The sequence below is a fragment of the Mizuhopecten yessoensis genome, unplaced genomic scaffold, assembly GCF_002113885.1.
Source record: "Mizuhopecten yessoensis strain PY_sf001 unplaced genomic scaffold, ASM211388v2 scaffold5343_2, whole genome shotgun sequence".
Taxonomy (NCBI): Eukaryota; Metazoa; Mollusca; class Bivalvia; order Pectinida; family Pectinidae; genus Mizuhopecten; species Mizuhopecten yessoensis.
Window position 1 is genome coordinate 61,945 of NW_018406002.1, and position 14,123 is coordinate 76,067.

General features: G+C 37.5%; 1 protein-coding gene across 1 annotated transcript in view; it reads right to left on the reverse strand.

Moving 5' to 3' along the window:
- Positions 1–14,123, reverse strand: part of LOC110450596 (serine/threonine-protein kinase NIM1-like) — a 47,150-nt gene that overhangs the window by 17,901 nt on the left and 15,126 nt on the right. Inside the window, exon 2 of the mRNA XM_021498199.1 lies at positions 11,656–12,069. Within this exon, the coding sequence (XP_021353874.1) occupies positions 11,656–11,905 (250 nt within the window). The 5' untranslated portion in view covers positions 11,906–12,069. The remainder of the gene's footprint in view (positions 1–11,655; positions 12,070–14,123) is intronic.

Sequence of the window (14,123 nt, forward strand, 5' to 3'; positions counted from 1 at the left end):
AAAAATAACAACACTTTGTCAGGACCATGAGGCGATCATTCCTACCAACTTTCAGTTCAATCGGTCCAGCAGAACTTGACTTTAAGTTTGAAATAGGTTTTCAAAATGGCGGCCGTGGCGGCCATATTGGATTTCTGATCGACCCGAAAAATAACAACACTTTGTCAGGACCATGAGGCGATCATTCCTACCAACTTTCAGTTCAATCGGTCCAGCAGAACTTGACTTTAAGTTTGAAATAGGTTTTCAAAATGGCGGCCGTGGCGGCCATATTGGATTTCTGATCGACCCGAAAAATAACAACACTTTGTCAGGACCATGAGGCGATCATTCCTACCAACTTTCAGTTCAATCAGCCCAGCAGAACTTGACTTTAAGTTTGAAATGTAAAATGTTAACGGACGACGGACGACGACGGACGAAAACGGATAGCAATAAGTCACTTGAGCTAAAGCTCAGGTGACCTAAAAAGGCAATGTGATGAAATTATAACATTTAAGGATATATTTACCGTACACATTAGAAAGATGTGATTCATTTTTCTTCGCAAACACTGTTTGCAAATATGTGATATGCTAAATCTGGCTGGCTGATTCGTTTTCATTTAAAAAGCTCAGGGGGAGAATGGATTTTTTCAAAATGGTGGCCAGTCCTTATGCATTTTCATGCTTTCTGAGCTTATTCTGGTGGTTGGAATGAAAAATACTCTTTCATGCCCAAGGGTGTAGGATAGGGAAATTACACCCTCTGGAATTTCAAATTTGGCAAAACCCTCGGCAAAGCCTCACTAGGTATAACCAAATTTGAAAACCCTGCAGGTGGAATTTCCCTATCCTACACTGCTGGTCATGAAAGAGTCTTATAATCTCTTCCCTAGCAACAACCAGATCACCATGTGAAGTATGTGAGAGATACCATATCCAAATGGTTCACTGTTTCTAAGAAATAAAAACTGCATTATCTGAAACCTGTCTCTATGGTGTTCAGTTAGGACAGGTTTTAACTTTGATATTCTTCCTTTTCACTTATTTTCTCTGTTATCAATATGTCTAGGGTTGGCCATAGTTTCAATCATATACTGTACTGGAATACATTTTGCTGTAATTTTGATACTTCAAGAAATTTGTCAAAATACAATTTGTTAGGTTTGATGCAGAAAATCCAAATATTGCATAAGTTGATTCAGGTCAAGTATACAGAAAATAAAACCTGATCAACATTTAAACAAACTATAACCAGGTCAAAGTTGACACAAAATGTAACCAGGTCAAGTTTTACACCAAATTAACTAGGTCAAGTTTTACACAAAATTATAACCAGGTCAAGGTTTAAACAAACTATAACTATGTCAAAGTTAACACAAAATGTAACCAGGTCAAGGATTAAACAATTTATAACCAAGTCAAGGTTTACACAAAATGTAACAGGTACAGGTGTAAACAAGTTATTACCTGGTCAAGGTTTGAACAAGCCAAGCTGTAACCAGGTCAATGTTCAAACAAGGTATAGCTAGACCAAAGTTTAAACAGGTTCTATCCCTGTCAAGGTTTAAACAAGGTTTAACCAGGTAAAGGTTTAAACAAGTTGTAGTCAAGTCATAGATGAAACAAGATGTAACCATGTCAAGGTTTACACAAGTTGTAGCCAGGTAAATATTGACACAAGTTATATCTGTGACTATAAGTCATGGCTTATACAAGTTGTAGTTTGTAATTACTAGGTCTTAGCTAAGTTTAAACAAGCAGAAAATATGTTAAGGTTTAGACAGGACAGATTGTTATAAGCTAGACCTAATCCTGTGTAACATATGACATTTTACCTGATAGTAGAGCTTAAACCTGAAAGTCCAACAGGGGCTTTTAATCAATTAAAACAGATACCAGTAAGCAGTGAATTTGAAAATGCTAGAAAATTAAGATCTACTTATATATAAAGCCTGTACAAGGCTATGCATTGAGGATGTGAACTTTTGACTGAGCCAAAGATAGTATAGATGGTACAGCTACTGTAATTAATTATATAAGGACTCACACAACTAAATCAGCCAATCAGCAAGTGTTTATATATAATTGTTTCGGTTAAATACAGTGCCTCTGAATAATTTAAATGTGTAGTTCTTGACGAAGTTTTTATTGAATAAATTACACAGATATTAAACTATGGAAAATTTTATAGTATTAGTAGATTTTAATATGTGATATGGCAGATTTATATGGGATAAAAAGTCAGGGGATGTTCCTATACCACTTCACCTGTTTAGCTTGTAAACTTCTGGTTGTCAAAAGAAGAAGCCTATAGTGTTCCTATATATGCCATTAAACATGTCAAAAAATGCCTTTTGAAGTCTTTGTCAGGTATGTATCTATGAATCTAGACAGTTGTCACTAGCGTTGAACTTCAAATATTAATGCTATTAGCTCAAAAACTAAGTAATAGCATATAGTAAATGATTAAGTTGTGCAAGTCCTTAAAAATCACTGTCTCATAGGATGAATTCAGATGCTATTTAGTGGTACCAGGTGTAAACTCAAAAGTTCATTAGTCCCAAATCAGCATGTGATTTCTATTTGCTATATATATGGGTGAAAAACATTTCAATTTGGTGTTCAGTGTTACTATATACAAGAGGCCCAATGGGCCTGCATCGATCACCTGGTATACATCTCATACTTGTAATCTTAAAAGTGGACTTAAATACAGCTACAGGCAAAATGTCAGTGTTTGATTCCTAAGAACCTATTAAAAGATTTAAACATATGACGCCTGTGACTTTGAATGTCGAACAAGAACATTAGGTTGAAAGTGGGTCAAGGTCACTCATTTGAACAAACATGGTAGCCCTTCATCCCAGCATACTACAGGCCCAATATCAGTACCCTGGGCCTTTTGGTTATTGAGAAGAAGTTGTTTGAAGATTTTAAGACATCTGACCCCAGTGACTTTGAAAGTGGGTCAATGTCATTCATTTAAACAAACTTGGTAGCCCTTCATCCCAGCATGCTACAGGCCCAATATCAGTACCCTGGGCCTTTTGGTTATTGAGAAGAAGTCGTTTGAAGATTTTATGACATTTGACCCCTGTGACCTTGAAAGTGGGTCAAGGTCATTCATTTGAATAAACGTGATAGCCTTTCATCCCAGCATGCTACAGGCCGAATTTCAGTACCCTGGGCCTTTTAGTTATTGAGAAGAAGTCGTTTGAAGATTTTATGACATTTGACCTCTGTGACCTTGAAAGTGGGTCAAGGTCATTCATTTGAATAAACGTGATAGCCTTTCATCCCAGCATGCTACAGGCCGAATTTCAGTACCCTGGGCCTTTTAGTTATTGAGAAGAAGTCGTTTGAAGATTTTAAGACATCTGACCCCAGTGACTTTGAAAGTGGGTCAATGTCATTCATTTAAACAAACTTGGTAGCCCTTCATCCCAGCATGCTATAGGCCCAATATCAGTACCCTGGGCCTTTTGGTTATTGAGAAGAAGTCGTTTGAAGATTTTATGACATTTGACCCCTGTGACCTTGAAAGTGGGTCAAGGTCATTCATTTGAACAAACTTGGTAGCCCTTCATCCCAGTCTGCTACAGGCCCAATATCAGTACCCTGGGGGTCTTGTTTATTGAGAAGAAGTTGTTTGAAGATTTTAACATATTTGACCCCTGTGACCTTGAAAGTGGGTCAAGGTCATTTATTTGAACAAACTTGGTAGCCCTTGATCCCAGCATGCTACTGGCCAAATATCATCTTCCTAGGCCTTTTGGTTACTGAAAAGCAAAAAGTTGACGCCGGACGGCCGGACGCCGGACGACGCACCATAACATAAGCTCACTTGCCCTTCGGGCAGGTGAGCTAATAACTGCTAAGATTTTGTTCTTGTTAATTTTGTTTACAAAGATTATTCGTTATATATGTGCATGGGAAAAGCAATTGAAGATATAATGGTAAATTTTGCAAAATCTTATTGTTGTTATTCTACAACATTTAAATTCTTTCCCAATTTCCGATTTATTATACTTATCAGCTCCAAAAACCTGAACATAATTATGAAACTATAAACAGCTATAAATATGCCTGATTTGCTTAAAACAACATTGTTTGGCGCTAAACTTAAGGATTCAACTGATAATACACATGATGTCACTGACCAATAAAAGATTCACAACTGTCTACTGAAGAAATACATAGTACCTACATAATTAAAATTACCCCAAAGTGAAACTCGAGGATTATAGAAAATCATCTGCGTTTCCAGAGATATCAATATCAAGCAAGGAGCCCCATGACATCATCAACGCAAAGGTCTACCAATACTACGAAATAGATATGTGAACCTAACCCGTAAATTAATATTGTCAAAAACTGTAGACAGGGTAGAAGTTTAAACAAAATCACCACCAAATATCACTAAAACTTAACACATCAGGCCTCAGAATCATAAAACGATCTTAGACTTTAGCCAATTGAGTAGGACGTCACTTTTCATGACGTTATATATGATTGGTTAAGTCAAAACTTAAGACAATTTTAGAGTTAAGATCATTTCATGATCTCGGGACCAGATGGAGTATATATTGTTTACAGTTCCCAGGACTAAACATGTGGCCCCTTTGATATACCACAGCCGACAACTTATACCTTATTATTGAACGGCAAAAATATCATTATAGGAATAGTACAATTGATACAATTTGTCTATCAAAAATAAATCATAAACTTAAATACCACTACAATGGATGTTAGTTATATGGGTCAAACACAGCTGAAGGTACACTGAATTCTAAAGGTATTAAGTACTACGGGTAGGCTTTGTTTGAAGTAGATATTTGTGGCAAGCTGGTCCTACTATAAAAAGCTTTGTGGTGAGAAACAATATGTAGATATTATGTACATACACAGTTATATATTGTAGAAGGGTGTATTACAATAAACTCCACCATCAGGGCACCGCTCATTGAATCGGAGCACCGTTAACTGAATCGGAGCACCACTAATTGAATCAGGGCACCGTTCATTGACAAACATACAATACTTCCTAGTACATTACTATGATTCAAAGTAGGTCTGCAAGTCATGGCTGGGGACAGCATAAGTCTAATCAGGACATAAAAACGCAACAGTTTAGACATGAGCTACAGTCTGCTATATAGAAGTTGGTACATGAACTACAGTCTGCTATATTGAAGTTGGGACATGAGTAACAGTCTGCTATATAGAAGTTGGGACATGAGCTACAGTCTGCTATATATAGAAGTTGGGACATGAGCTACAGTCTGCTATATAGAATTTGGGACATGATCTACAGTCTGCTATATAGAAGTTGGGACATAAGCAACAGTCTGCTATATATAGAAGTTGGGACATGAGCTACAGTCTGCTATATATAGAAGTTGGGACATGAGCTACAGTCTGCTATATAGAAGTTGGGACATGATCTACAGTCTGCTACATATAGAAGTTGGGACATGAGCTACAGTCTGCTATATAGAAGTTGGGACATGAGCTACAGTCTGCTATATAGAAGTTGGGACATGAGCTACAGTCTGCTATATATAAGTTGACACATGAGCTACAGTCTGCTATATATAGAAGTTGGGACATGAGCTACAGTCTGCTATATAGAAGTTGGGACATGAGCTACAGTCTGCTATATAAAAGTTGGGACATGAGCTACAGTCTGCTATATAGAAGTTGGGACATGAGCTACAGTCTGATATATAGAGAAAATGGGACATGAGCTACAGTCTGATTTATAGAAGTTGGGACATGAGCTACAGTCTGCTATATATAGAAGTTGGGACATGAGCTAGAGTCTGCTATATATAGAAGTTAGGACATGAGCTACAGACTGCTTTATAGAAGTTGGGACATGAGCTACAGTCTGCTATATAAAATTTCAAAATAAAAAAATCAATTGCACCTTTGATCACACCAGTATAAAATTGAAACATTTGATAAAAAAACCCACCAAGGAAGCAAGCAGATACCTCATCAGATAAGGTCACCAATATAAAAGACAGTATGGTTTAATCACATCCCCATGTGTAAGCACTGATAATGAGTGAACTAGGGTATTTGACACTCAACCTATTATGGCACTCAAAGGTATAAGGCAATTTAGTACAATGCAGACTGGAAACATTCCAAGGGACAAAAACCCACTTAAGTCTGTTGTGGTTACATTTCATTTTGATTGAAAAAGCCAACATAACAATGATTAAGTTTACGCTGCCCTGCTTCTTTCATCAGATCCATAATTGAGTCTATGATTACCTGGGTATGGCTAAGATTATCCTGTATATCTATATAAAATTGTTTGGTGAGCTGATTTGGTAATATTCTTCGAACAATTTTGGTGCAAATTTACTGGAGACAGCATGGCTATCAACCAATCCAATATCTGGCCAGAAGGCAACTTAAGATGTTCAGTGGTTCAGTCCATTTTGAAGTAAAAGTCTCTTTAAGTCTTTTCTCATCAGTATGTTCTGCACAAGGTACAACTGAACTATTTGCAATCAATCAATCAGTATGAGATGATAAATCCTAGAGGACAGATGACAATCTTCCATTGTTTTAATTTTTATTATCAACATTTTTTTGTTCTCATCCAGGTTTCTATCTAATCTCAAGAAAGTTACTCTCAGATACCGAACATTCAAAGGAATCGACAAACACTGTTCTAAACAAGCAGGAGAGTTTGAGACCAGCCTTTTTCAACCACATGATCTACTTTTAACTGTCTGTGTGTATGTTTACATGCCAGTGGTTGTATACGTGTTCTGCTTGCTATGGATTGGTATTTCTAATGACTAATGTACTGTGACATACCACCTCATTATGGCAACACAGAAACAGTAATCCACAACTCAGAACATCTTGTAACCCACTACAGGCTGGAGGAGCTGAGTAACAATGGTAAATATGTCTCGATGATTAGTACAACATAGGATCCTAACTTACTTGTTACAGTCAGCAGCCCATTGTACTATCAACTGTGTTACCTAAAACCTTGTATTGACTGCAAGCAAAACTACCATCTAATAATGGGAATAATAGTCATCAGTGTCGGTATGATTAATAAAGGCTAAGTTTCTTTTGAACACAAATAGGAATTGTGCTTTTATCAAGCAAAGAGTGTAAATGACCAGTGTCTCAACTCTAAGCTGTTGAAAACAACTCACTTAGCCACAGTGTGCCGAATCAGTTAAGTCCGCTGTCGAAAAGCATAGACATTTTGCCCAATAACACTCTTAAATACTGCAGGCAGTCAGGGGGGCGGGAACATGTTTACCCATTCCACCCCTTTACTGATTAGGCACACTGTAGTTTAGTGAGTTGTTTAAGTGGTTTAGGGTCGAGACACTGCATATTTACACTTTTTGCTTGACGAAGGAAACAGAAGTTTTCAAAAGCTCGTAAAAAAGCAAGTTTTCACTTCCTGTTTGTGTTCAAAACAAACTTGGCCTTTATGAGTTCCCATTATGTTTTTGTAATATTTTACTATTGGAAAGATACCTGCTAGCATTCTGGTCATTTTTCAATATGACATTTTTATATATACTAACAGTAGTATGTATTTAAATAAAAAATGTACCAAATCATATACAGAAGTAGAACAGGTACACAACATCTTGTCCTTGCATTTTTTATTGAAACAAATGGACTAGCTATATATCAATTCTATGTTATTTGCACCATTCAGTTTTTATGTTGCATTTATACCAGTTAAGCGACATCTCTGCAGTTTATTGCTTATTGTATTTCTGTACATGTGTCCACAACTGTAGGTGTAAATCTAACTATATTGTGAAGTAAACTTTTGTCTACATTTTGAAAACTGACAATCAGACTAATAACAGCTTAAAGTCATTGATATTTTGTAGAGAACACCTGTACAGAGTTATACCTTTAAACAACGGGTGGTAGCTATGTAATAGAGAGTGGTAGGCTCGGATTGTTAAGAAAAAGTCATCTGAACGGTTCATGACATTAATCGCTAATCAATGTTGACGCTGAGGGTGCTACAAATAAAATTTGATGTGGAAAGGTCTTCGACACTTTGTCGATCACTCAGGATACAGCCTGTATTATATAAGAGTGACCCAGGTCACTATGGGGTCATTGAATATACTTAACATAACCCTCTGTAATAATACTACTGTAGGTGTCAATTGCAAGCACCTCATATACCCGGATTAGACTGATATTCTCAATGCTTACTGCCTTCTATTCCCTTTTATCAGACTGCCATCTGTTTACAGGTATGGATAATGTTGGTAATGCTGATCAGATTGTCCCTACCAAAAAATCAATGATTCTAAGGCAAGAAATGGTAGCTTAGCCTTGCTCATCTCTCTTCTAGTTCGGGTCCCCATTACTTTCCACTGACGCCACACACACCTGATTCGTAAAGCACTGCGAGAAATCACTACAGTACACTTGGTACATGAATACTTGAATGCATAATTGAATGTTGTTCTGGAGTAAATAAAATCCTGTAAAACTAACTCATAATGTCAATTATGATAATGACATTGTCTTGTACATATTTGCTATTCTGTAATGTATACCAGAGTGGATGAGAGTCTTTGTAAATATTCAATATTTACCGTTTATTTTTGTGAATAAATGTAATTATATTTTGATAAATGTGCTTCACACTGTTGAGTATTGCACTATGTGAATACTCATGCACTTATCTGACTGTATTACTTTGTATTCAGAAAGGGAAAAGCACATATGATGAAATAAAAATAATTTGTTTATGCTAAAAAAAACAAGGTGGTGGGGTGGTGAAGTAAACAATGTACTCGCCTTTTACCAAAGCAGTTGGGATTTGATTCCCTGATCAGACGTGAAAAGACACGGAGTCACCTGTCCAACCACGTGGGTTTTCTATGGTACTTTACTTTCCTCCCACTTTAAGACCCCCCCCCCCCCTAACATCAGGGTGAACAAAAGTGATTAATGTGAGCTGAAAAAACACGTTTCATGACTGTCGCAAAATAAATAAAGTTTATATTTATACATGTATGATAAATCAATATTTTACAATCAACTTTATATTTACATTCCCTAGCTTACATGTATTAATCACATGGCTTCATCAGGTCGACCAAACACACAATCCCACACTTAACATGTACTACAGCCTTGTGTCCCATACCTTGCTACATTATCTGTCTACTTTAATGATCTATCTATCTGAGGAAATTAAGAAATTACCCTTCACAGTCACCCCACTGGCAGAAGGATTAAAATTAAATGACCTTTGACTCTTCACCATAAAATCAATAGGCATTGACCTTTCAACCCTGAAATATGAACTTATCCAAGATATTCCCATACTTGACCTTTGTTTAACCTTTGATGAAAATCTTATCAGAAATACTGTTGGTAGTCAGTCATGTCAAATTTTTTGACAGAAAGAGTGGGAGGTGGATCATGATGGACATGTGTAACACTAACTGCTCCCTAATACTGCCCATTTCTATTTGGGGCATGAACTATTATTGTTTTAAATGAAAGTTAGACATATTCAATTCTTTTATAAAAAGAAAATATGTTAACCCCAACCCTAAAGAAAATACCTTTATTTTTAATAAACTTAGGACACAATTTTATTTTCTAACTTTCCTGTTTTATAGCAAAAAAGATTTTGGAAAGTCAGATGTTTTGATTTGCTGTCAGTTTCAAGTTATTGGGAAAGTGGAAATTTCCACAATAACCGTAATTTCATTAAAGTCCGAGATAGTCCAGTAATCTGTTGAAACAGGTTATGATTTACTTGGCCAGAGTCTGTTAACAAGAAATGAAGGTATATGCCTAGGATAGTAGGTTTGTTTGTTTGTTTGGAATTTAATGTCCTCACAACAGCCAGGGTCATATGAGGACGGGTGTCTAGGGAGACACAACAGCCAGGGGCATATGAGGATGGGTGCCTAGGGACACACAACAGACAGGGTCATATGATGACAGGTGCCTAGGGAGACACAACAGCCAGGGTCATATGAGGGCGGGTGCCTAGGGAGACAACAGCCAGGGTGATATGAGGACGGGTGCCTAGGGACACACAACAGCCAGGGTCATATGATGACAGGTGCCTAGGGAGATACAACAGCCAGGGTCATATGAGGATGGGTGCCTAGGGACACACAACAGCCAGGGTCATATGATGACAGGTGCCTAGGTAGACACAACAGCCAGGGTCAAATGAGGACGGGTGCCTAGGTAGACACAACAGCCAGGGTCATATGAGGACGGGTGTCTAGGGAGACACAACAGGCAGGGTCATATGAGGATGGGTGCCTAGGGATACATACATGTAACAACCAGGGTCATATGAGGATGGGAGCCTAGGGATACATACATGTAACAGCCAGGGTCGTATGAGGAGTGGACGGGTGCCTAGGGAGACACAACAGCCAGGGTCCTATGAGGACGGGTGCCTAAGGATACATACATGTAACAACCAGGGTCATATGAGGATGGGTGCCTAGGGCTACATACATGTAACAGCCAGGGTCATATGAGGACGGGGGCCTAGGGAGACACAACAGCCAGGGACATATGAGGACGGGTGCCTAGGGAGACACAACAGCCAGGGTCATATGAGGACGGGTGCCTAAGGATACATACATGTAACAACCAGGGTCATATGAGGATGGGTGCCTAGGGATACATACATGTAACAGCCAGGGTCATATGAGGACGGGTGCCTAGGGAGACACTGCCGGGACAGAAAGTAAATAGAAAAGAAAAGGCAGGTGTTGAAATGGAGGCAGCAGATCAATTTTGATCCCTTCTTCGCTGAAGACAATGAAGAAAACCCCTGATTCAGTAGGGGCCCCACATAAGTCACCTTTTACGCTACACATGCAATGGGATACAGCAGGCCTATGCCTTCCCTGAACCTGCACGGGTTCCTAAGAAAGTGGGATAATTATAAGTATGTTTACACTTGGCCAAAGATAGCGGGTAAATTATAATAAAATACAGGGACATCATCACTTGGCCTGCTGAAAGTGGCAGGTAATTAAATGACAATGATATTTTTCACTTGGCCTGAGATACATAAGTGATATATATATACCTGAGGTAAGTATAAATGCCAGGAGAGGCTACACTAGCCCATGTAACATTGTCTGTAAGCATCTGATCCAGGCGGATGTACTCATACATAATTGAATGAGACGTAACTAACTGCAAATGTTCATCATTAACATGTACATCGGGAATAGGCTCTTGGGTAACAATGGTATAGAGACCTTATACCATAAACAAAGCATTATTTGACCAGTCAAAGAAAGTCCAAACTTAATTGTCACATAAATCCTTCAGAATTGATTTCTGAATCAAGAAAAACCTCCAAAAGTGCAGTCACTTTGCTTAAATTGTTTAAGATATCTGATTTACTAAAATCAGCACATCTCTTCATTTATTTACAATAACATTTATTCAATATCTTTTTCCTTTTTTTTCAACAAACCATAGGCATTCAAAATTTCAAATTTTCCAAAATTGAACACTCTTATATCATAACAAGAGTACTGTTAATTCTAGATGAACTTGAATTTCACAAAATCAACAAAAATAAAATTCCTCATGACAATTGGTATCTAGGTAAACAAAATACTAAATTGGAAACTACTTAACTTACCTTTTGTTAGGGCATGTATCCCCATTTTCACCTGTGAAAAGTTGCCACTCCCTAGTTCCCCTCGAATTCGATAAAACCCTATTCTTTTGCCTAGAGTTATCTCCTTCAAGCACTTATGGTCATTGCTGAGATCTAAGGATAGCTTTTGATATGGAGTCATTCGTTCATGCCTGCCTTCTGTGGGTTCACTGACTGTAGATTCCCGAGGGATCCTCTCCTCTCCATTGGGAAGATCCGAGACCTCCTTCATTGTGGCTTCAGTATCCAATCCAGAAAGTTTTAATCCATCATCCTGTTCACCGTTACTAACTCGGCCAGTACAAAATCTGATCAGGGTTGGAATACAAATATTTCCATTTCAATGGGGATCTCTGCCATTTTCTATCACGCTGTTCCAAACATTCAGTTCTCCACCTGTGAATAACAGATGAATTGTATTTATAACAGGATAAAACACATATTGATATTGCTACTAAATGTTCTTGGTACAGTTTTCTAAATGACAATCAGATCTAGCTCATAATCAAAACGGTTGTTTTAAACTTCACGCTGCTAGCTTCAGATAATATTTTTGTGATTTTGTTTTTTCCAAAGTTGTCTGCAAAAATGTACATAGTTTCATATATATAGTCAATGGTCATGGTGATGATCAATCTGAATTATTGTGAAGTTAACTTTTTTGTTTTTGAATTAATTGGAAATGAGAAACCAAATTTTAAACCTCGTTTTACCTATAAGCTGACAACCCTTTATACAACAGTTATAAGAAATGATAGGATCTGTTCAATAACGGTGGACATTTGATCTCACATAGCTAGAATATACATGTATGTAACACAATATTACACGCCAAAAAACACATGACAATTACCATGTAGAATGATTTAAATGTGTATGGATTTGACAAAGATACCAATTGCTATCAAAATTTCTAATACAATGGTTTAAGGTTTTAAATTCTGAAGGCAGAAGATACACGTATGCAATAAACCCAGAATTAGCCGGAACCTGCTGTATGCCAGGCTTTAGTGCCAATGTCCCGGTCTGATCTAACTATACAGAGAGCAGTACAAACTTAAAGTCTAAACCAGCCCCTGTCTAATCAGGACCTTTAATGCCAATGTCTCGGTCTGATCTAACTGTACCGAGAGCAGTACAAACTTAAAGTCTAAACCAGCCCCTGTCTAATCAGGACCTTTAGTGCAAATGTCTCGGTCTGATCCAACTATACCGAGAGCAGTACAAACTTAAAGTCTAAACCAGCCCCTGTCTTATCAGGACCTTTAGTGCCAATGTCTCGGTCTGTTCTAACTATACCGAGAGCAGTACAAACTTATAGTCTAAACCAGCCCCTGTCTAATCAGGACCATTAGTGCCAATGTCTCGGTCTGATCTAACTAAACAGAGAGCAGTACAAACTTAAAGTCTAAACCAGCCCCTGCCTAATCAGGACCTTTAGTGCAAATGTCTCGGTCCGATCCAACTATACCGAGAGCAGTACAAACTTAAAGTCTAAACCAGCCCCTGTCTAATCAGGACCTTTAGTGCCAATGTCTCAGTCTTATCTAATTGTACAGAGAGCAGTACAAACTTAAAGTCTAAACCAGCCCCTGTCTAATCAGGACATCTGTCTAAACCAGTTTTGTTCTACCAATCTTGCTATGTAAATCAATGTTGATACACCCTGTTCAATAGAAGTATCCTTCCCAACTGTACTACAGATAAATCTGAAACAAAACTAAGGGGAGGTTACTGTATGTATGACAACCCAGAGTACAGTGGGACAGAGATCCCCACCCAGGTAATGGTCAAAATGAATGCTAACAGGAAATTTAAACATTATATAATTATTCAACCTGTAACATGCACAAATCATAGAATATACCATTAGTATACAGATACCCATTAGTATACAGATTCCCATTAGTATACAGATACCCATTAGTATACAGATACCCATTAGTAAGTATACAGATACCCATTAGTATACAGATACCCGTTAGTATATATGTATATACCGATCCATGATTCTCTCCTATAAAAAAACAAGAGCTTGGATGAAAACTGAATAATTCAAACTATTCAAGGTGCTGAGAGGGAGAAGGGAAAATACTTTCAAATAATATGCTAGCTTTAGCTCACAAAATAAATATTCACTAGTAGAATTTCTCCTGATTTTGTAACTTTTCATACCTACTTGAAAGCAAAGTACATTTTTCAATCTTTTATCGACAGAAGGCTGTTATTTTTTCAGTATACAGTGTATGCATGTGCTCCATTAGAAAATGTAAAAATTCACTGTCATCAACAACCCTATATAAAAATTCACTGTCATCAACAACCCTATATAGAAATTCACTGTCATCAACAACCCTATATAAAAATTCACTGTCATCAACAACCCTATATAGAAATTCACTGTCATCAACAACCCTATATAGAAATTCACTGTCATCAACAACCCTATA